At 39.9% G+C, this 21,515-nt stretch overlaps 1 protein-coding gene across 2 annotated transcripts in view; it reads right to left on the bottom strand.

Annotated features, from left to right (window-relative positions):
* ulk4 (unc-51 like kinase 4) overlaps positions 1-21,515 on the bottom strand; it is a 179,056-nt gene that overhangs the window by 129,214 nt on the left and 28,327 nt on the right. For both annotated transcript variants that reach the window (XM_057339463.1, XM_057339465.1), the window contains one exon: positions 13,706-13,789. In XM_057339463.1, coding sequence (XP_057195446.1) covers positions 13,706-13,789 — 84 coding nt within the window. The remainder of the gene's footprint in view (positions 1-13,705; positions 13,790-21,515) is intronic.

The raw sequence follows: 21,515 nt of genomic DNA, 5'->3' as shown, positions 1-21,515 counted from the left end.
TACTTCTTTCACAACGTGGATTGTTCCAAAGCAGCTTTACAGGAGAAAAACTGAAAAACACACCTAAAATGTAAAACCCAGCACAGTGCATGGTGTTTACAGAACAAGCAAGATCATTCTAGTAAATAATATCTAATAAATGCAGTCTCCCAGTGAGCAAGCCAGCCAACAATGCCCTGTGGCGAGGAAGCCAAACTCCAATGATAAATAAATGGAGAAAAAAAACTCGGGAGAAACCAGTCTCAGCCAGGAGGGCCAGATCTTCTCTGACGTGTCACAGCTGCACTCAGTTACTTTGTAACGATACGTAACAATATGTAACGTCTGAGCAAGCTGACAAAATATATGCTTTACAACTCGGACACAAGCACACCTTCACCCTTCAGAGAAAGCATCCAGCCGTTGCTGTCATGTTTTGGAGAAAAGACGTTCGGGAATGAAAACGAAAGCATCAGCAGCAGGTCATCTACATTCATTTTAGTGACTGTGAACACTGCAGCACGCAAGCTTAAAATAAACAAACTTATCATTATCGTATATGTGAACATTAAGAATGAAGTTTTTTATTTTAAATCCCTAAATTACCCACCGTTTGTATTCATTTTCACTATTTATAACAGCCCACTAGCCTCTAAGATAGGCTACTAGCAAAGTATTTCTCTTTTTGAATTCAAGTTTACATCAATGCTTGCAATTCTCTATTTTGAGTTTAATATGCAGTTATTTGTTCATCATTATAAAGTAAAAGGCATGTCTTGCCGCTGCTACGGTTCCTCTGACTAAGATAATCTCCGCCTTTCACCTTAACCACTCCTCAAGGCTCAGCTGGCTCGCTTTGGCCCAAGATTTTTTGTCGGGCCAAAAACCCTTGCCGTTGGCCCCGACTTGGCCCCGGCTCGGCACGATCAAGCCCCGGAAGTGACTGTGGAAATGCGACAGGCCCTGGCACGCACTTCTGACTCGACAGTCAAAAGCCTGCTAGTGGTTCTTCAGAGGTTCTTTGGGGTGACTGAGGTGCTATATAGCACCAGTGTGTTTTGTGAATCTAGTCCGAGGTGTATGTACGGTACATTTTTTACTTAATTTAATAACTTAAGTTATTAAATTATCAAAACTTTCCAGATTGTACCGTTCCATTCGCTTACATAGCATCCATTTATCGAGATCTGATCAATTTGTCTGAAAAAGTTTCCTTTTCTACATTTTTTCTCATTGAATATCCTCTCTTTAAGTAAAATGGTTCGCATATGCTGTTTCATGTTGACTTCAAAAGCATTTATGCTTAAAAAACATGTACGTTTAAATGAATCCAAAGGATAGCGTTGTAGGGTTAAGCGTTCCTCTGCGTTCGTGAACCCATTATGAAAATTTGTAAGGGGCACGAGCAGGCCTGAACGAATTTCACGCAATTACATCATGACCTAATAGTCCCTCAACGCCCTCCAAACTTCAGTGAAATCATCTCCTTGACATTCACACCGCAGCAAATCTGGCTCTCGGAAAACGAAAGGCGATGTGTAGATGCGATTTATGGGCATATTTTTGATGTGCCCGGACCCTTGTCCTTGAGCGTGTCTCTCTGCAACCGAACCTGCTGGAAATTAAACATTTAACAGCGTTCAACAAACGGTAGGCACGCCGAGTCGAGTGAGGGAAAATAGCAAATGGAGATGCCGGGCATATCTTAGAGGCACAGTTACACTGTGCACTGCTGCTATGCAATATGGATGTCTTCACTGTAATGTAGTTCCTAGACCCCTGTCTCAAAGCTAAAAGAAAGTTCAGCTTAGTCCATGGAAGAGGTGCATTAATACACATACTGTATCTTGGAGGCAAAAAGTTGAATATTCTGACGCAATACAAATAACACAGCGGCTCCTCCAGAGTCCCTGGCTCTGCCGTATCTCTTTGTGCCGGAGTCTGGTGGTCTGGCTTCACGGAGGCTTTAGGTAATGAACTCCCCAGAACAGGGGAAATGACTGACAGCTGCTACAGGGTGCGAGAGGCGAGGGAGATACAGAGCGGTGTCTTTTCTTGTAGCACTAGCCTGGTCGAAAAGGCATAGAACTAAAATATATCAGCCTCAGGTAGCTCAATAACAATTTCAATTTCAATTCCACAGGACAAATACGCTTCATTGTAGGCAGGTTTGTGCTTTTTAGAATACACACAGCGAGTCTCTTTCCACAGAGGTGTGAGAGAAGCGCTTCGGGGATCATCTGACTGCGGTGGAGGAGAGTGCTTTGTAGGCTCTTCTGACCACAGAAACTCCAAATTACCAAAACTAAACCTCCCAGACCACAGAGGCCATGTACACACAGTTGGGTTATTAAAGTGACAATCCCCTAAAGTGAATCTTTGTTTACTATATTACTGTTTGCTGTGTGTACAGAATACAAAAGCAACTCCTGAAGTGACTGGAGGTTACGTTCACACTGCAGCTACTGTAAATATGGTTGTTATTCTTTTACGTAATAGTGAGCTTCAGACTGTACAGTAAACACAAGTTTCATTTATTTATAGGAGTGACAACAGCACTTCACAACCCAAGTAATGAAACGGTTAAACATACTAAAAGACTTCAAACAATAACCCTGCGTCTTAAATCAAATACTGTGAAAGTACTGTATTGTCCTGGATATAAGACAGCTCCGATTATAAAACAACCCACCCTTTTCAAGATGTACCTTATGGAAAAGGGATTTATGAAAATGCATTTACTTGAAAATGTTCATAAAGCATAATTTGCTATTTTAATGTAATATAAAACCAATACAAATATTAAAAATAGTTTTTCAACATTGACAACATGGTTTAATTACTGAAAATAAATAGTATGAGAAATGTACATGGTGTATCTGGATAAATTTTGACTATCACAGTTTATTCGCTATGGTTTAAAAAAATGCATGTATTAGACACGTAAAATTGCACAAATGAAAGTGTGGGAACAAAAGATGCATTCTATCCATCCTATTCCAATCATAGCACACCTCGCTTTTCAGAGCGATGAGCTTTGTAAAAAATCAGCGCGTTTCAGAGAGGCGGGGCAAAGAGAAGATACAAACATGCACGGTATGTGGAAAATACAACGTTTTTTAAACTTTAAATGGTGTATACACATTGCGTTATATCTAAAACAAACAATAATATTCATTTTAGCCGTGTAATATGACTGCTTTAAACTCAGAGTTAAAGGGGTTATATGACACGGCTAAAACAAATATTATCGTCCGTGGTGTAAAAAGGCTGCATTAGCAATTAAAGAAAAAACAGGTCAAAGTGTCTGAAAAATGTGGTCCCAAATTTGTATAAATTTTACTGGTAGTCCACTGTATGAAAAATGTTTGGGTATAATATGTCACAGTTTACTTTATTTTGCTATCCTCACTTACAAAATTAACTACAGTTTCCTGCACCCACTAGTAAAACAAATATCACAAATTATATCTGGTGTCTGAATAATTTTTGGTTTGACTACATGTATTTGTCATTTCCTGTAAAGTGGCAGTTTTGGAGATACAAGGTTTCAGTATGACAGCGACGACAGTATATTATCAAGTATGGAAGAGTGTGCCGGAATGGCTTCAGGCACCATCTTCTGCTGAGGCCAGGCAATTTGCCCTGAGCCTTGCAGTGAATGCGTAGTCGCAAACCACTGAATGTATATCAGCTGTACTGCACATGTTAATACAGTGCATCATGGGATTAAAAAAGTGCACTTAATAATATGGTGTCACTTAAAAAGGCTGTCCCTTCAAATAGTGCACTATGTTAAGGTATACGGGGCTATTTCGAACACGGTATGTTTCTTAAGCCATACTAACTAACTAAAACATCAACAACACTGTATCCTAACCAAATGATTTAAAAAAGTGACGAGAATACTTTAAGCCTTTCTGATTGGCTAGGGCCATATTGCATCATGTAGCATTTTCAGATAAACTACTCGTTGCTGGTAAACTGTCGGGCTTGGACACGGATGCCTTGCCCAAATCACGCTGCTCATCTATGCCATGAGCTCTGCCTGACGCGTTGCACATAGGACTTATTCCGGTATATGTTTATATATAAACTAGCGGCTGCCTCCCAAACCCACACAGTGTCAGACTTACAGGGGCTATGGGGTGAGGACAGCTTCTCACCAGAGATCTGTCCTCCAATCTCTGCCTCCTTCTATCTCTCCCTCACACACCTCTGCTGAGCTTCCCAGCTCGATTCTTGCCTCGGGCCATGCTCAAGCCAAACTTTACTGAATTTATGTATTTCTCCCAAATTCTCTCTCGCAACATCAGCAGTCAGTAACTCGATACGGTAACCGGAGGTCAAACCTAAACTAGTCTGCATTCGCGGAAAAGTCGATGTGCAGAAAGCGAAAGCGGAGACGTGCAAAAAAAGTTGAAAGTGGAATTACGTAATTCCTTTGACGCAGATTTATTGTCTCAACTTTTGTTCTGTACAAAACGGGCATGATGATGCGTGAATTGGATGGTTGCTGGCCTATCCCCAAAAATGTATAATATTCAGATCCTTATATAAGGATTAAGTCCGGTGTTCAATGTAAGTTTGTCATTTATTTCTTCGCCCAACATAGGTTTCATACCAAATTTCAGTTTAGTTTTTTTAACATTGAATATTAATAACAGTTAAGCTTAAAGCTGAGATGGCAATAATTGCTCGTGCTTGCTTAGTGTCACTGGCATTTTGTGACCATCTGGAAAACGGTTAAAAGAGTGAATTTATGCTAAATTACGCTGATTGGACTCATTTTTAAAATAATTAACATTTTTCGTAAGGGAGTACAGGTGTTTTTTACAGCCAAATACACTTTTGTTGGATTTCTTTGTGCGTGTTTGTGAGAGAGACAGATTACGTATAGCGTACAGAGGTCATCTCTGTGTGGCTTCTAACAACACGTGTGTCTGTTTGAAGGAGCTGCACACCTGGCCCTGTATAAAGGACTATGTAAATTGCCTCGGCTAGGCAGGCCTTTCATTAGTGTGATCTCACTGTTTGAGCTCTTTCTCTCTCTCTTAGCATCAATCCTTTCAGTCCCGGCCCATAAACATTCTTTTATTCTGCTTAATGTGGGCTCTAAATCAAAAACCCTAGCTGGTCGAGACTGAGGATGGAGCATGCTGATTAAAGTCAAGATGAAACGGCACTCGCAACCCATTTTACTTATGTAATTCTACATATTTCAGAGAGAACAAATATTTAACAAGACAAAAATGTAGGGTGGGACTTACTTTGGTAGAATTGGATTGGAAGTTTCGGAACATAATCGCGGACGGAACGCAATCACAAAGGAGGAACGCAGTAATCTCAACAATAGATCTAGATTTTTAACATGTAATGTATTATTTCAAAACATTTTGTTGAACTTAGGGAATTTTAGGGAGTTTTCAATAAACAGCTACAGAAAAAATTAAAAGACAATTTCAAAATCAGTTTTTCTGTCTTTAAATTTTACTATTTATAGGTATGTGTTTAGGTAAAACAATCTTTCTTTTATTCTGTGAACTACTAACAATATTTCTACCAAATTTCAAGTAAAAATATTGTTTCTATTTGCACAAAATGAAAACTGGAGAAAGTGGTGAAAATAACAGAAAAGATGCTCTGTATTCTTTTAGACCTCAAAAACTGCAAAGAAAACAAGTTCATGGTAACGTTTAAGCAATACAACAGTAATATTTGTACATATATTTAGGAAAAGTTCCCAAATTATCTTTTTATGTGATAACCTCGATTTTTATCTCCGTTTTCATGTGTCTTGTCATGCTGTCAGTCTTTCACATCGCTGTTGGATGACTTTATGTCCCTCCTGAGGTTTGATATTGTTGAAATTCAACAGACACTGGACTGGAATGACCACAATACATCTAGAAATGCTGATTAAATAAAAATGTTGAATGGTTTTCTCTGCGGCCGTATGTGTACATTTGCGCATTATAACACCACCTGCTGTTTTGTTAACAGAATTATTGTGTGGGATTTACAACTGTCCAATCAAGTTTGGAGTTTCTGTACTTAATGGTTTCTAGGGTTCCTATTCAGTTGTTTAGTCTGATGTCACGCACCACCATATATGGAAGGTCAAATACTGTTTCCGGGTCCAAACGCTCAGTAAGATGCTATAGGCAAACAACAAAAAATGCTTATATATGCTCATGGCGAGCTGTGAAATTATCGGAAAATCCGATCCTAACCTTTATCTTCGTAACGAAATTCCACATGGCCAGTCAGTGATTCTTTTTTCATTATTTATTCAAATATTGATGTCGGAGATTCCGTAAGCCTGGGGACTGTAGTGTATACTGTGAGTTAATAAATGCTCTGCTTAAATATGCGATGTGAGTAAACAGTGCTCATTAACAGCTGTTTAAGCTGTAGCCCCGCTTAAGATGAATAGATGCTTGGACCCGGAAGCGGTTTTCCTTACGTCACCACTTAACAACCAAATAGAATGGAATAGGGCTCAATACTCTTAATAGCTACCTGTCTGTTTGTTACCATTAACCAATAAGTTGGACAGTGTGACAATACCCAAAAAATTGCATCTGTAACTTTCTTAATGCAAGATTACAAATACAAGTTTCTGTTCCATTGCATAATAAGCGCTAATAAACAATAACAATACACAAAAGATAACACCATGAATGTGTATTAAAGAAGTCATATTTCAGGGTATTTCTAGACCTTTATTGTGGTGCACTATAACAGGAGTTTACTCTTAGTTTGTGAAAAAAATGCTTTATTTTTAACATATTTTACCTTTATTATTATGCCCCGCTTTACTATACCTTGAGCTTTAGCTCTTAGCAATTAACAGTAACAATTGCTTCAGTTTCACCCCTTTAGTTCAACACACGAATCAATCAGAAGCCTTTTTTCAAACGTAATGGAGGCCTGCTAGTGTGTGAAAGTGTGAAATGTGTAAACGTCCATCCTTGTGTGAGATCGCGATCATGTTTTTTTTTCAAACTCCAGATCACGGTGCACTGTCTACTATGGTGAGGGAGGTAACATGGAGCGGTTCCAGTTGAGCGTCAGACTGGTTCAACAAATAGTAATAACGATCGCGTCAGTTATGCTTCATCAGTTCAGAGCCGAGATGGATAATAAAACAAGCAGACGGGCCAAGAGACATTTGCAAGCAGGACTTCGAAGGTGTTTTTAGAGGTATGAAAACACACACTATATCAGTGTATTACACAGAACAGCTTTCACAGCAGAAATAAAATGTCCTTCAAAAATCAAATTGAACCTGGATGCCCTCAGTGAGTCAGATGGTGCAAGTCTATGTAGACTTTTATGCTCATTGGTTCATCCCAAAACACGAATGCCTCTTTGGCATAGACATCGTACAATCATACAACCGCTACTAACAAGTTCTTCTAATTCTGGGTTATGTCTTTGCTAATAGGGCAGGTCATTGCCTCTTGTGGGCGGGGTTTTCCTTAAGATGACATCAACGTAGGGGAGAATCTGAAAACGCTTGTTGGAAGACACTGGTTTATGTGGATTATAAGGAGCAAGTGGATTTTTACTATTATAGGCTGGTTTTTACACACACTACGGACACATATTAGTGTTCAAACACCTTATAAGAGTGAATTTTCCAGAATACGTCTCCTTTAAGAAAACAAATACGGTCAATTATGATTTTGTAGGGGCAGAAACAAGCAACTTACACATCACTGATCTACTGACATAATGCACACATCACCATACATATGCACGTGCATATTTGACACAACCCCCTTTATTGAGTTCATGAGTGTTTGAGAAGTTTGTGGTTGTGCTGTTCATTCACTGTTTAATAAACGCACAACTGTTATTGTTCTTCACCTGCAGCTGATAGCTCAAAAAACTACAATTTCATGTTGACGGTAATCTGAAATGATCTAAAAATAAATGAGAGACAGCAAGAACGCAGTCTTAGCCTGAGATGTCACAATCACGGACTATTGGTCAAACGTCTGATGAATGAAAAATTGTTCAATTTTGTGGCCTTAGAGTCCTCATCTGATCTGGATTTCTGGAAGACACAGGAACATGGGCTTTACATTTTGTTCCTAAATAGGACACAAAACAAAACAAAACATGATTGGTTTCTTTCAGGGGTTAAATTGGGATTTGTTATGTGCCGGGGCTCTGTGGGGGATTTTGAGGGGTGCGTATACGAAGCTTATAATCTTATTAATTGACAAACTGTAAAATATAAATTGAGAGAGCACTTTGCTGTGAACAATAAAATGCTGATCAAACTCATTCTAGATGCCAGCAGTTTACAAAGCTACAAGAATAAAATCTTTCTGTGGGCCTGTGCCCTTACCTTGTGTCAATATCAAATATCTTCATTTAGTAATGTCCACTGAATTGTATGTATGACCTGTGCATTTCCAGTTCTTTTCGGTCAAAAATTCATACAACATTCACAATGATTGACATGAACCATTAACTTGTGCATCGTTGCTGCCGCACACACCATGAACAGACCGCTTTAAATGCTTTAAATGCTTGAATTTGATTAAAATGACCTCATTTGGAAGTCGATCCTTTCTTCACAAACAGCGCATTATGACTTGAAACGTTAAGACAACAACAGAGCGCACCGGACAATAAGCGGCGCCTCGCGTCATGTCAACACCTCGCAAATAGGCAGTGGGCTCTGCAGAAAGCAAGCGCGCACAGACATGTGTGTTCCAAACAGCATATATCTCCCTCCGAAGGGCCTTTCGTGAATGGGACCACATACAAAATGTCACTCCAAATAAAGAGAAAATGGCGGTTCTCCTTTTGCCAAGTGAATTTTAAACAGACAATTGAGTTTTTCCCTTCAGAGCTTACACATCAAGAGCTTTACTCTTCGAAGAGAGTAGGGCATAGGGATGATTACTTCGAAATGGAATGCAGCCACGACTGAGTTGGGTTACTACGTTGCATATAGACCCGTTTTCCCGCGATTATCAATGGCTGTGTATACACTGACAAAAAATGTCAATTGTTACTTAAACTTGAGATTTATACTGGCAGGGTTTATACAGGAATCATGCAGCTAAATTTAATACTTAAGATCTTTTTAAAGACTCTTTTCATACATTTTAAGACCTCATCTCATCGCCACTTCAAGTTTTACCCGGTTACATTGGTGACACTTTAATTTACATTTACTGTACTGTATACTGATTGTAAGAAAGCACAACTAAACCGTCTTTTTTTGATAACTCCTTATTAATGCAACATAATTCAGAATATAATTAATTGAGTGACTAACCCAATGCAAGGTTTATTAGAAAGAGAAACCAGCTTTGTGGCTAGCACTTAGCATGTGGGACCGGACGGTGTTGATCCCCATCGAGGCTAAGCTAATCGCCTTCCGACACACAGAGCAGTACGCCTCACGGTTATTCCCAGAGAATATCCTCCAACTGTTTGAGATATAACCATTTGCACGAATTTGTTTAACAAAGTGGACCTCCCACTATTCGCCTACACAATGATTTAATTCAGGCAAACTTTAGCATATGACCTCTTTGGACAAATATGAAAAGATAATACACCATTTAATACCTTGGAAAATGGCATTTAAGACTTTTTAATACTTTTTAAGGGCCTTAATTTTCTATAAATTGGTTTATCAACTTTTAATACTTCTTAAGACCCCGCGGACAACCTGACTGGGGCACAGCAGATTCCCAGACAGAGTGCCACTCCATAACACCAGAAGAGCCGGTCAGCCTATGGGCCTCGGCCAAAATTGAACCCCTGGTTGCTTTACATGTCAGTCAGATGGCCTTTGGACGTTTCAAAATTGCTGAAGAAAAGCCCAGTAAAGAACGTCTCCCGGAAATCCTGTAGAATGCAACCAATCAGAGGACGACTTCAAAACTGCTGCTGAAGTGATTCCAGTGTGCAGTCTTGTCTGAGGCTGTGTGAGACCAGCTTGAAACATATTCTGAATCCATATCACATCGAGCACATCGACAGCCTTCAGTAAGAAAGTCGCCTAGCCTTTACAATCAGCACGTTCACCGATGTTTCGTGGTGGCGGGCCCAAGGGTGATGCATACCGAATGCATGTTCATGACTGATTCAGCACAGCCGCTTGGCTAAACGTGCAGGGGTACGTGCGTCTGTTGAGTGTGTTTGATTACGGAGGGAAGGAGATCAGAGGCGAAAACACATTGGTATAAGCTGCATCACAGTCCTTGCAGCCGTTCATATAGAGAGTCATATAAGGGTCAGCGTGCTCTCTAAAGAAGCATTACAGGCAGAGCTAATAGAGAGGGGATGGAATATGCACAATGTGTGTGTGTAATAAATATTTAATGGAGGAGTAGTGTGATGCCCAGTTACAGCCCAAGGCTCTGCTACACGCCACTTACAGTGAGCACAACCCTTTCATCATCCACGTACACGTACACCCGCACACACACACACGCATGCACGCACACACACACACACACGCATGCACGCACACACGCACGCACAAACACACACACACACAGCTCCTCCAGCTGCAGTCTGACCTGAAAACCTGTCTGCATGCAGCTCTGGCTGTCTTTCTGAATTAAGAGCATTCTCACTCTCGATTGAGCACACAATATTCTCCGGCTGGCTCTCTTACTCTCATCTTCTCCGTGTGTGTTAGGCACTTCCCCCCTCCCCCAACCTTCTCCCATCATCACCTCCTGGCCTTTCTTCTCCTGCTCCTCTAATTCCCTCCCGCTCTGGCTCTCCCTCTCTCTCCACATTTCTGATGTCTTGTTTCCTGAGCTCAGCTCTCTCTGAATCAGCAGAGGTTCTCAAGCAGGTCAGCACAGTGAGGCATTACAATTACTGCCTACATCAGCCTCCGAAAACACACCCACACACACACGCACACACACACACACATACCGATTTATTAATGTACTCGTTCAATGGCTAAGAAAGCTTGATGCTAATGCTGTGGAATCAGCCGAATTAAATTAGCTCCCGTTTCTTTCATCGCTCTCCAAAAACTGTGCCGTTCCGCCGGCCGGGTGCAATTAGCATGTTGTGGGAGCGGCGGCATCAGGAAGGCGCTGCGGCATCTGGCCGTTGCCTCTGCTTGAATCATGTCGCTGTCAGTATAGACCTGCTTTAAAGAAAGTGATCAACTGCACAGGCTGGTGGCAGTGCTGCTGGGGAGAAAAATAGAGAGAGAGCGAGAGGAGTAAGAGTGCTGGAGGAGCATCTCTCTGTCTGATTACTGAGCTTATTACTGCGAGAAACTTGACTGCTTATGGGCTGTGTATCCTAGAAGAAAGGTTTACTCTTTTCTTCCTCCAGTTTGTTTCTGTCTTCTGTTGAGGTATATAGTATAGCAGTGCATGTTAAGATTCTGCGCTTCTTTTGTGTCTCTGTGCAGAATAACGTATAGCACAGCATACTTCTACGTGAAACACGGCAAACACACGACAGAATGACTGAGACTCGTACAACCATGCTGGGTGCAAAATAATGCTTGACAAAGTCCCAAATGAGTACAAATTGTTGGCCTTGGAATTGCAACATTTTAAATACATAGTTGCAATAAATGCCTTTGCTTATGTAAACAAGTACTCAATTTTTACTTTAGTCAAAAAATACTGTACAAATTTGATTTAGTAATCTATTGGCATAGTTCACTCAAAAATGGGAATTCATTTATTTACTCACTCATCATTTCAAACCTGTATGACTTTCTGTATGACCTGTATGAAAATAAAATCGTACCTTCTTCTGCAAAACAAAGGAAACTATTCTAAAGAATGTTGGCCTCCATTGACTTTCATTGTATGGACATAAAACAAATTGAGACATTTCTCAAAATATCTTCTTTTGTTTTCTGTGGAATAAATAAATAAATGATGCTATTTTCATTTTTGTGTGAAATATCCCCAAAATGCCCCAAAAAAGTTAATTTTGGACCCTGCCCACAACTGCAAGACCACACTTTTGACTGCTCACGTTAAATATGGTCCACTTTCCACTACTGCCCTGCTAAAAACAACTGCCGTAGACAGTTGGAGGGCATCAAATTAACATGTTGTACAAAAAACCAGAAGAACCAGAAAGTTAAAGAAAGTTAGTAGGATTAATTTTATACAAAAAAGCAAGTCTTAAAGGGATATTCCACGCTCAAAAATGAACATTTTGTCATGAATTACTCAACCTCAAGTAGTTCCAAACATGTATTAAATGTCTTTGTTCTGTTGAACACACACACAAAAAAAGATTTTTAGAAGAATGTTAGCAACTGAGATTTCTGGGCTAGTCAAAAAATGGTAGTCAAAGGTGCACCAGAACTGTTTGTCTTCCTAAATTCTTCAAAATATCTTCTTTTGTGTTCAACAGAACAAAAAATATATCAAATATTTATTTCTACTATGGTAGTCAATGGTGCCCCAGAAGTCTCAGTTGCTAGCATTTTTCCAAATATCTTTCTTTGTGAACAACAAACAAAGAAATGTATACAGGTTTGGAACAACCCGAGGATGAGTAATTCATGACAGAATTTTAAACCCTGTGCTAATTTGTGTTGGTCATTATGGAAATGAGATATTGCGCCTGATTTAATGTGCACCTTATCAGTAAATTCCACTCCCATCTGAGCTTTTTTATTGCGCTCGCACACGCTAAATTGTCCTGTTTAGTAAATCTAAAGCCATGCAGACATTGTTTTAGCTAATGCAGTATGGCTCTATTATGGTGTGCACAACACACTTTCTCAAACAAATACATTTCAAATGTATATAATCAAGTCCCACCCTACACCTGTTTTCTCAGAAATACAGCTGACAAAGCTTCTTGTTGACCGATATCACAAACCTAAAACACTTTTGCAAATTCAGCAGTATAGTTTCCGGGCTGTCATGAAACAAGCAACCGATCTCTTCCCCAGTTTATAAACAGTAATAGATCATCACAAGCACTCATTTCTAAAATATGAATTTGAACAAACCATGAAAGTTCAAGCAAAACAGATGAACTGAAGATAGAGCAACTTCAACCAGCCGAGAATATAAATGTATCCACCGGCGAAAAAAGTGATGAGACAAAAAAACTCAAATGCTGCATAAGCAAGAAAAGCAGAAAGCTAAAATTGGGCCCCATTCACTGGAGGGCACAACTTTATGCCAATTCTTGGCAGCTGACCAGCCACACAACATCTACACAAACTTCACTTTCCTCGCACAATACTTTCTTTCGACGCTGCAGATGAGCTACGCAAGCTGTGCCTTCGCTCTAAATTGTCTTCTTAATGGTTGATGTTCCCTTGCTAATAAAGGAATAATGAGGGAGTCTGTGTGGTGCTCTGTCCCCGGCGGAAGTGAACGCTCACAGTAAACACAGTCTGTTCAGACTGGAGCTGATCAGTTTGATGTCTGTCTCCATGCAGATGGCTTCCAATCTTACGATGCAGGCCAGCGTGGTTAATTGCTACTGAGACAACCCGAGGTGCGGTTATGTGAGTCTTTCTGCTGCAGGTGAGTAAGTGAGAGAGGGCGAGCACGCTGACTGACAAGCGAGCACACGGAGCGCCCTTGACTCGCGGCGGGCAAATAATGCCTACAAGGGCTGGGGGGTGTTCGTTATCAGACCGATCCCCCCGCCCTGTGCGCACTTATCCGCGTACATGCACGATACGCGTGCTTACACAGACTCTGCGAGGACAGTGTAGCAGTCTTACCCCTTCCCGAAGGCACCTCATTAACACGGTGTAGGCGGCAGCAGGAACGACCCACAATCCTCCTGGGCGCGCTTTCTTCTCTTCCTGCAGGGGAAAGAAAGTACTTGTGAGTGCGTGTGTGCGTGAGTAACAGAGAGAAAACTATTACAGTGACTCATTGGGGGAACAATTAAAAGCAGCAAAATGCAGCAACCGTCATAATGAGGCTAAATAAATAAAGTCCTGCATGGGTAAATAAGAGGACTCCGTGGTTCAGGTAGGTATAGTCATGAAGAGCGATCGTGTTAATTAGAGGGGGAAGCGACAAACGCCGTGAAACAAGATTCTCGTCTCATTTAACCTCTGATGCTTGCGTTCAGCACAGTGCTGAGGTTCATTGTGACAGCTCAAGGCCCTCACACTGGTGAAGGCCTGATTTTACTTTGCCCAAATGTAACTGCATTACACAAATATAATCTGTATTTAAAAGAAAAAATATGAATGAGATTTTGAATATTGAAAAAGGGACAGTTCACCCAAAAATCTCAATTGTGTCCTCATCTGTTCACTCTCGAGTTGTTCCAAATCTGTATCAATTTCTTTGTTCTGATAAACAGAGAGAAAGAAATTTGGAAGAACAGTTCTTTGTAGGGTTGGGCGATATGGCAAAAAAGTAAACTCGATAGTTTTTTTCTATATTGATCGATAACGATATTTATTTCGATATATATTTAATTAAAAAACTGTATTTAAAAGAATCTATTTTAAATACAGTTTATTAACAAAAGTTAACCTTTAACCAGTTAAAATTCAATTAAATTAATGCACTGTTGCAACACAGAGGATATTAGGCCATAAACAACATGTACCAGTTCATTCAGTCTCATTTTGACTCAATACGCCCTTTTCACATGACGTCACGCATCTTCCGTTCTGCCGCGAAGCAGTGTATCATTACTTCCGCTAGCACTCCAGTTCATAAGGTGGCGGTAATGCACCTATAAGCTGATTTTCCAACCGCCAGTAAAACTCAAGAAGAAGAAGTTACTTCCGCTAGCGCCTCAGAATGGAGTTTACCAAGTGGCTTGCACATCTGCCACAAATACGTATGATGTACAACGTCTTGCAGACAAATTTTCGCTAACGACAAGATCAAAGCTAGAGAAAGGATACAAATTCTTCGTTGAACAGTACCTGTTTGATTATGAAGGTAAGTGTTTTGTTTTCTTTTTGTGTTAGCGAAGGTGCTAGGATAAGTACTTGAATATGTGTTCTGTCAGCTTTTTTTCTCACTGTTGTTAAATTCCAGCGCGACGGCAAAACGGAAGATCATCTTCTTGTTTGTTGCAAGACGGATGTTATGATGCACTGCTTTGCAAAAAGGCGGAAGTTAAGTGACGTCATTGTGAAAAGGGCGTATTGACTCGTTAAGTAAAGGGAGTGTTCATTCAGTACATTCAACCAATGAAAGGGCTCCGTTACTGGTACATTCGAACGCTATTGGCTCAGCACCTGCGCAGTGCGCACATACATAACGCTGCAATAATGTCTTGCTCGAGTAGTGCGATTCATTCAATGCATTCAGTGAACCTTAAAGACATCTCACATAAACTGTAGTACATTTCTTTAATCATGCAAGCATCTTACATACAAGGTTCAATATTTTAATGTGCACACAAACTCACTTCATTACATCTCTAATCTGTACAGGGCAGCGCTGGTTTGTTTCATATGCACCAGCTCCTGTTAGCAGATATGTTAACGATGGATATAAAAACGTTTGTGCTTGAGTTTCGAAAGTAACTCGCTTGCAATTGCGCCTCAAGTTTGTTTTGTTTAACCGGCGATTGCGAAAAAAATAAGACACTTGATAAACCGCGTGATGACAACTCGAGGTTAGTTTCACCTTTGTTTCCGCTTCCAGTAATGTTTTCCTCCTCATGTCGAGTTTTCTTTGCCAAGTGCAGTGTGAAATGGACTTTGTACTTTGACGCGCATGATAAAAGCTGCACGCTGACTGACTGTTGTTGCGTTTATTTCTGCTGTCTGTTAGACTGTAAGATTAATCCATATCGAGTCAAAATGCCAATAGCTTATCATCGTTTTTGAAATACATTCTATCGCGATTCGATATGATATCGTTTATCGGCACAGCCCTAGTTCTTTGTCATTTTTCCAACTATGGTAGTCAATGGTGGCCATGGTAGTCAAAAGTGCCCCAGAACTGTTTGCTTTCCTACATTCTTCAAAATATCTTATTTGGTGTTCAACAGAACAAAGAAATGTATCAAGCAATTTTCCCTATGGTAGTCAATGGTGGCCAAGAACTGTTTGGTTACAAGCATTCTTCCAAATATCTTTCTCTGTGTTCATCAGAACAAAGAAATGTATACAGATTTGGGACAACTCGAGGGTGAGTAAATGATGACAGAATTTTCCTATTTGGGTGAACTGTTCCTTTAAGCATTAGAAATAAAAATACATGTTAAAAAGTGTGAAAAGCACTACAGTTTAAGATAGTTGATACAGTGAAGTTAACTATAGTATGTGATTCTATTGCACGATTCAAATAACGCTAAACAAAGGAAAACTCTTGAAAGACGTACATTTATTTTTCCATTAGCTACAAACTTTTATAAAGAATGTATTGGGTATGAACCTGTATTAAAATCAATGATATCTGTGAAATGTGTTCATGGGAAAGGTTTCGAATAAAATAATGCCATGTCGTCTCATTTTTTTTATAAAAAATATATACATTTCATACATTTTTAAAAGTTGTCTTAATTTGTTTATTTGTATGGACAGTTGCACCACCTGCCCATATATCCTTTAACTTTTTGAATATATAGTTATTTTTTCATTTTTATAAAGGTAAATAGCTTTCCTGTAGCTCGGTGGATAGAGCAATGCGTTAGAAACACCAAGGTCATGGGTTCGATACCAGGGATTGCACATACTCAGATCAGGGCTCTAGAGTGCGACCAATTTGGTCGCACATGCGACCTAATTTCTCAATGGTACGACTAAAAAAAATCTGAGGTCGCACCGGACCAGCCGTTCGAGGGAAAAAAAAGTCTCTGCGAAAGTCTCCCTGTGGTTCAACAACAGATACATTAGGCCCATATCGTGGTCTAAACCAATCAGAGATAGTGAAGGGCGGACCCCCCTCTGATTGGCCGTGGTCCAGATATTCCTGCACGTGTGTGTACGTGTGAAAATGCTGTGCTGCAGTCAGACAGAGAGGTGAGTAGCCTAGGCCCGTCAGATAAACAGAGTGGATGTAGCCGCGGATGATGAGAGAAGATGAAAAGAACGATTGACAACTTTTTCGTTAAAGAGTACATTCCTCAATATTTTTAAGGGCTTATTTTGGTTTATGGAGTGTCCGACAACAAGTTTATGTACATACATGATGTAAAAATACTATTATTTCGTAATAATAAGCAGTTTTTATTACCTTACTTCTTGACTGACTCTCAAATGATTCGTTCCGCGATTCATCTGTGTAATCTCTGCCTTTCCGCCAGCGTAGTCTGATCTGATTGGTCAGATAGTGTAGTCTGCTGTCATTGGTCAGATGGTATAGTCTGCTGTCATTGGTCAAATGGTCTAGTCTGCTGTGATTGGTCAAACGCGTTCAGCATGTGTCGCAAATGGACCGCCTATCATTACTACTGTATTACGGTTTGCAGGTGGTTGGATATTAACAGTGTATAGAGAGAGATGGCGTCGATTTTACCTTACCAGTTCGAGCCCGAGTCTGACGAATCATTCTTTAATCCTTATACAGATGCCAGTAAGAAAAAGGACTGTTTTAGACACTTCTCTTGTAACAGTTAGTTATCACGGCATACAGTGTACGGTGTTCGTATCTTCAGATGTTATTATAACTATAGTACACCACGCAGTTCTTGAAATAAAGACTTTGAGAGTTAATATGGTTGAACACTTACATTAGCGCAACGAGTTTATAGCTAACGATAGGTAAACAAACAGTAACAACCCCAAAAATAACGGTAACGTTAGCTAAACACAGACATGAGATAACGTCACACAAATTTAATTTTAAGTAAAGACAAAAATAAAGAGTCACACTTACAGGTTGTGATTCGGTGGAGCTTACAGGTCCAAATAAAGTTGGTATTGCAACATCTTTTAAGGAAAGACGTTTAATGTATCCTGCAGTAAAGGCGCCAAGATTGATGAAGCAATCTTCGGTAAAATGACGCGCGCAAAGTAAAACGTTCGGTTTATACTCCTTTGGTGTAGTTTGAAAAATAAATAGTAACCATTTTTTCCTCAGAAGTTCTTCCTTTGGTAGTGAAAATAAGACTGACTTAGTTTCACTACATATAACACAGCTTCTCTTAGACATGATGCACACGTCACGAACAAGCTAGTACAGTGTTTGGGGAGGAGAGAGTTAAGTTTTCGCAGTCAGTAGGCGGGGATTATTTCTAGTGACGTAGATACATTGTGGTTAAAGATTCGGACAGGTCATGACTTGTTCGCGTGATTCAGAGTCGATTTTTTTTATAAGCTAATAACTTTGTTATTCGTTCACCTTCGGATTTACAACTTGGCAGATTGCTTACATTCAAACACGGCAAAATTAAACACTTCATGAAATGTATTTTTTATGATCTCGAGGAATGTACTCTTTAAGAATGTTAAGTTAAGGCCTGATCGGTCCGAAAATCATAAATAATGCTCCGCCACGCTAGGCGACTAAATGGTCTCATTTTGCGACTGTTTTTCCTGCCTGTTTTTCTTAATGGTCGCACCGGTGCAACTGTCAAACTGATCAATATACACTGCGTTCCAAATTATTATGCAAATTGGATTTAAGTGTCGTAAACATTTAATTTTATATTGTTCAATTAAACTTATGGATGGTATTGTGTCTCAGTGCTCTTTGGATCACTGAAATCAATCTCAGACACCTGTGATAAGTAGTTTGCCAGGTGAGCCCAATTAAAGGAAAACTACTTAAGAAGGACGTTCCACATTATTAAGCAGGCCACAGGTTTCAAGCAATATGGGAAAGAAAAAGGATCTGTCTGCTGCCGAAAAGCGTCAAATAGTGCAATGTCTTGGACAAGGTATGAAAACATTAGATATTTCACGAAAACTTAAGCGAGATCATCGTACTGTGAAGAGATTTGTGGCTGATTCAGAGCACAGAAGGGTTCGTGCAGATAAAGGCAGAATGAGGAAGGTTTCTTCCAGACAAATTCATCGGATTAAGAGAGCAGCTGCAAAAATGCCATTGCAAAGCAGCAAACAGGTATTTGAAGCTGCTGGTGCCTCGGGAGTCCCGAAAACCTCAAGGTGTAGGATCCTCCAGATGCTTGCAGTTGTGCATAAACCTACTATTCGGCCACCCCTAACCAATGCTCACAAGCAGAAACGGTTGCAGTGGGCCCACACATACATGAAGACTAATTTTCAAACAGTCTTGTTTACTGATGAGTGCCGTGCAACCCTGGATGGTCCAGATGGATGGAGTAGTGGATGGTTGGTGGATGGCCACCATGTCCCAACAAGGCTGCGACGTCAGCAAGGAGGTGGCGGAGTCATGTTTTGGGCTGGAATCATGGGGAGACAGCTGGTGGGCCCCTTTAGGGTCCCTGAAGGTGTGAAAATGAACTCTGCAAGGTATGTAGAGTTTCTGACTGAGCACTTTCTTCCATGGTACAAAAAGAAGAACCATGCCTTCCGTAGCAAAATCATCTTCATGCATGACAATGCACCATCTCATGCTGCAAAGAATACCTCTGTGTCATTGGCTGCTATGGGCATAAAAGGAGAGAAACTCATGGTGTGGCCACCATCCTCCCCTGACCTCAACCCTATTGAGAACCTTTGGAGCATCCTCAAGCGAAAGATCTATGATGGTGGGAGGCAGTTAGCATCAAAACAGCAGCTCTGGGAGGCTATTCTGACATCCTGCAAAGAAATTCAATCAGAAACTATCCAAAAACTCACAAGTTCAATGGATGCAAGAATTGTGAAGGTGATATCAAAGAAGGGGTCCTATGTTAACATGTAACTTGCCCTGTTAGGATGTTTTTGATTGAAATAGCTTTTGATTTCAGTAAATATGACCTCCTAATGCTGCAAATTCAACAAATGACCATTTTCAGTTTTTTACAACCTATGAAATGTTTTCAAACTCTGTTGTGCATAATAATTTGGAACAGTGCATTTTGAGTTTTTCATTTTTTAAATAAATACTGTTGTCAGTGGGAGGTTTGTTCAATAAAATTCCAAATGTACCCTAACTGTTGATTACTTGAAAATTATACTGACTGTCATTTGCATCGACAAATTAGGAAAACCAGAGAAAGATATCATTTGCATAATAATTTGGAACCCAGTGTATTTTGCGTATTATAAATTTAATCGCAGAAATGTTTATTGCGCAAGCTGCGCATTCAGTCACTCATTTTCGTCTCCCCTCCTTCAACCATTACTTATCTATCAGTGCCCCGCCCCCAAAGACGTAATTCGCGGTTACGGGTAAGAGGCGAAGGACCGAAAGAGCAGACGAGTGAAGCGCTCAATCTTGCAATTTAAATAAATATGCAGAATACAAGAATTTCCCCTGCTAAGGTACAAAACAGCAAAGATAACGAAATGTGTTGCAAGTATTGTATGCATGTGAAGCTAATGCAGGAAACACGTGTTTAAACTTTAAGCACTGAACTATTGTATAAAGATCTCTAACAATACTGCAAAGCATACAAAACGTTATACATCACGCTAAATACTATTTATTTGTGAGTCGCTATTGATAGAAGCCAAACGTGTATCAATGCAGCTTTCATGAAGAATAATCACTAAAAGCCTTCAGGTCTCGCGGGTTGTTTGAGATATGCGCGCGCCCAGAGAGTCAGAGCACAAAATACTAAACGGAGTTCTCTTTCACGCCTTCTTACTCTGAAACGGACATATTAACACAAAATAACCTAAAAATTCCCATATTAACAAGAAACCTTGTAAAGGTATTCAGTTTGTTTCGTGACCAAACAGTTGGGAAACAAAACACGTGTTCCAGTATATTGCGCGAGCTCTTAAAGGGGCAGCAGCATAATAAAGATCTCTGTTTATAATGTTCATCAAACAACAACGGACGGGCCCAAAAACACTCACTGATATTAAAGGAATTGTGTTCTCTTATAGGAGTCGTTCACAACAAATAAAGGAAGAAAGTAGCTTTAAGAAAGATGTGCTTTAAATATGGTAAAGTGTTGAAAGAGAGTTTACATATACAATAAAAATAATTCAATCATAAACAATGATTTGTATTAATTTCTAATTGATTTATTAATGTATTAAACACATTTTAATGAAGTTTTAGTGATTCTTTTTTCTTACCTCACCCCACGACTCTGGTGCTATCAAATTAAGGGCTGGTGCCACCAACTGAATAACTTGGTAGCACCAGTGCCACCTCTCTCAAGTGTTAGTCTAGAGCCCTGCTTTCTTGTAGAATTGTGCTTCAAATAAAGAACTTTATGTTGACCAGATTGTTAGTTAATCATTTACAAGTCAATATTGCCTATATGGACAGCGATTTAAAAAAAAAGTGAACTTGTAAAACTGCGGTGTTAAATGCGATGCGGTCGAAAATTTGGGTGCACCTAACTTTTGTGCTGGTGCACCTAAGAAAAAAAGTTAGGCGCACCAGTGCAACCAGTATAGTCTAGAGTAGGGCTGTCACGATTATTTTAATAATCGTCTCATCGCGATTGTTTGACCTCATCGCGATGGTTTCAGATCATCGCGATTATTGCACATCTCTATAGAAGACACTAGGGGGAGC

Source organism: Triplophysa rosa, linkage group LG8 (genome assembly GCF_024868665.1).
Source record: "Triplophysa rosa linkage group LG8, Trosa_1v2, whole genome shotgun sequence".
NCBI classification, from domain to species: Eukaryota; Metazoa; Chordata; class Actinopteri; order Cypriniformes; family Nemacheilidae; genus Triplophysa; species Triplophysa rosa.
Note: the sequence above shows the minus strand (reverse complement) of the source record. Positions and strands in the feature narration are given on the sequence as shown.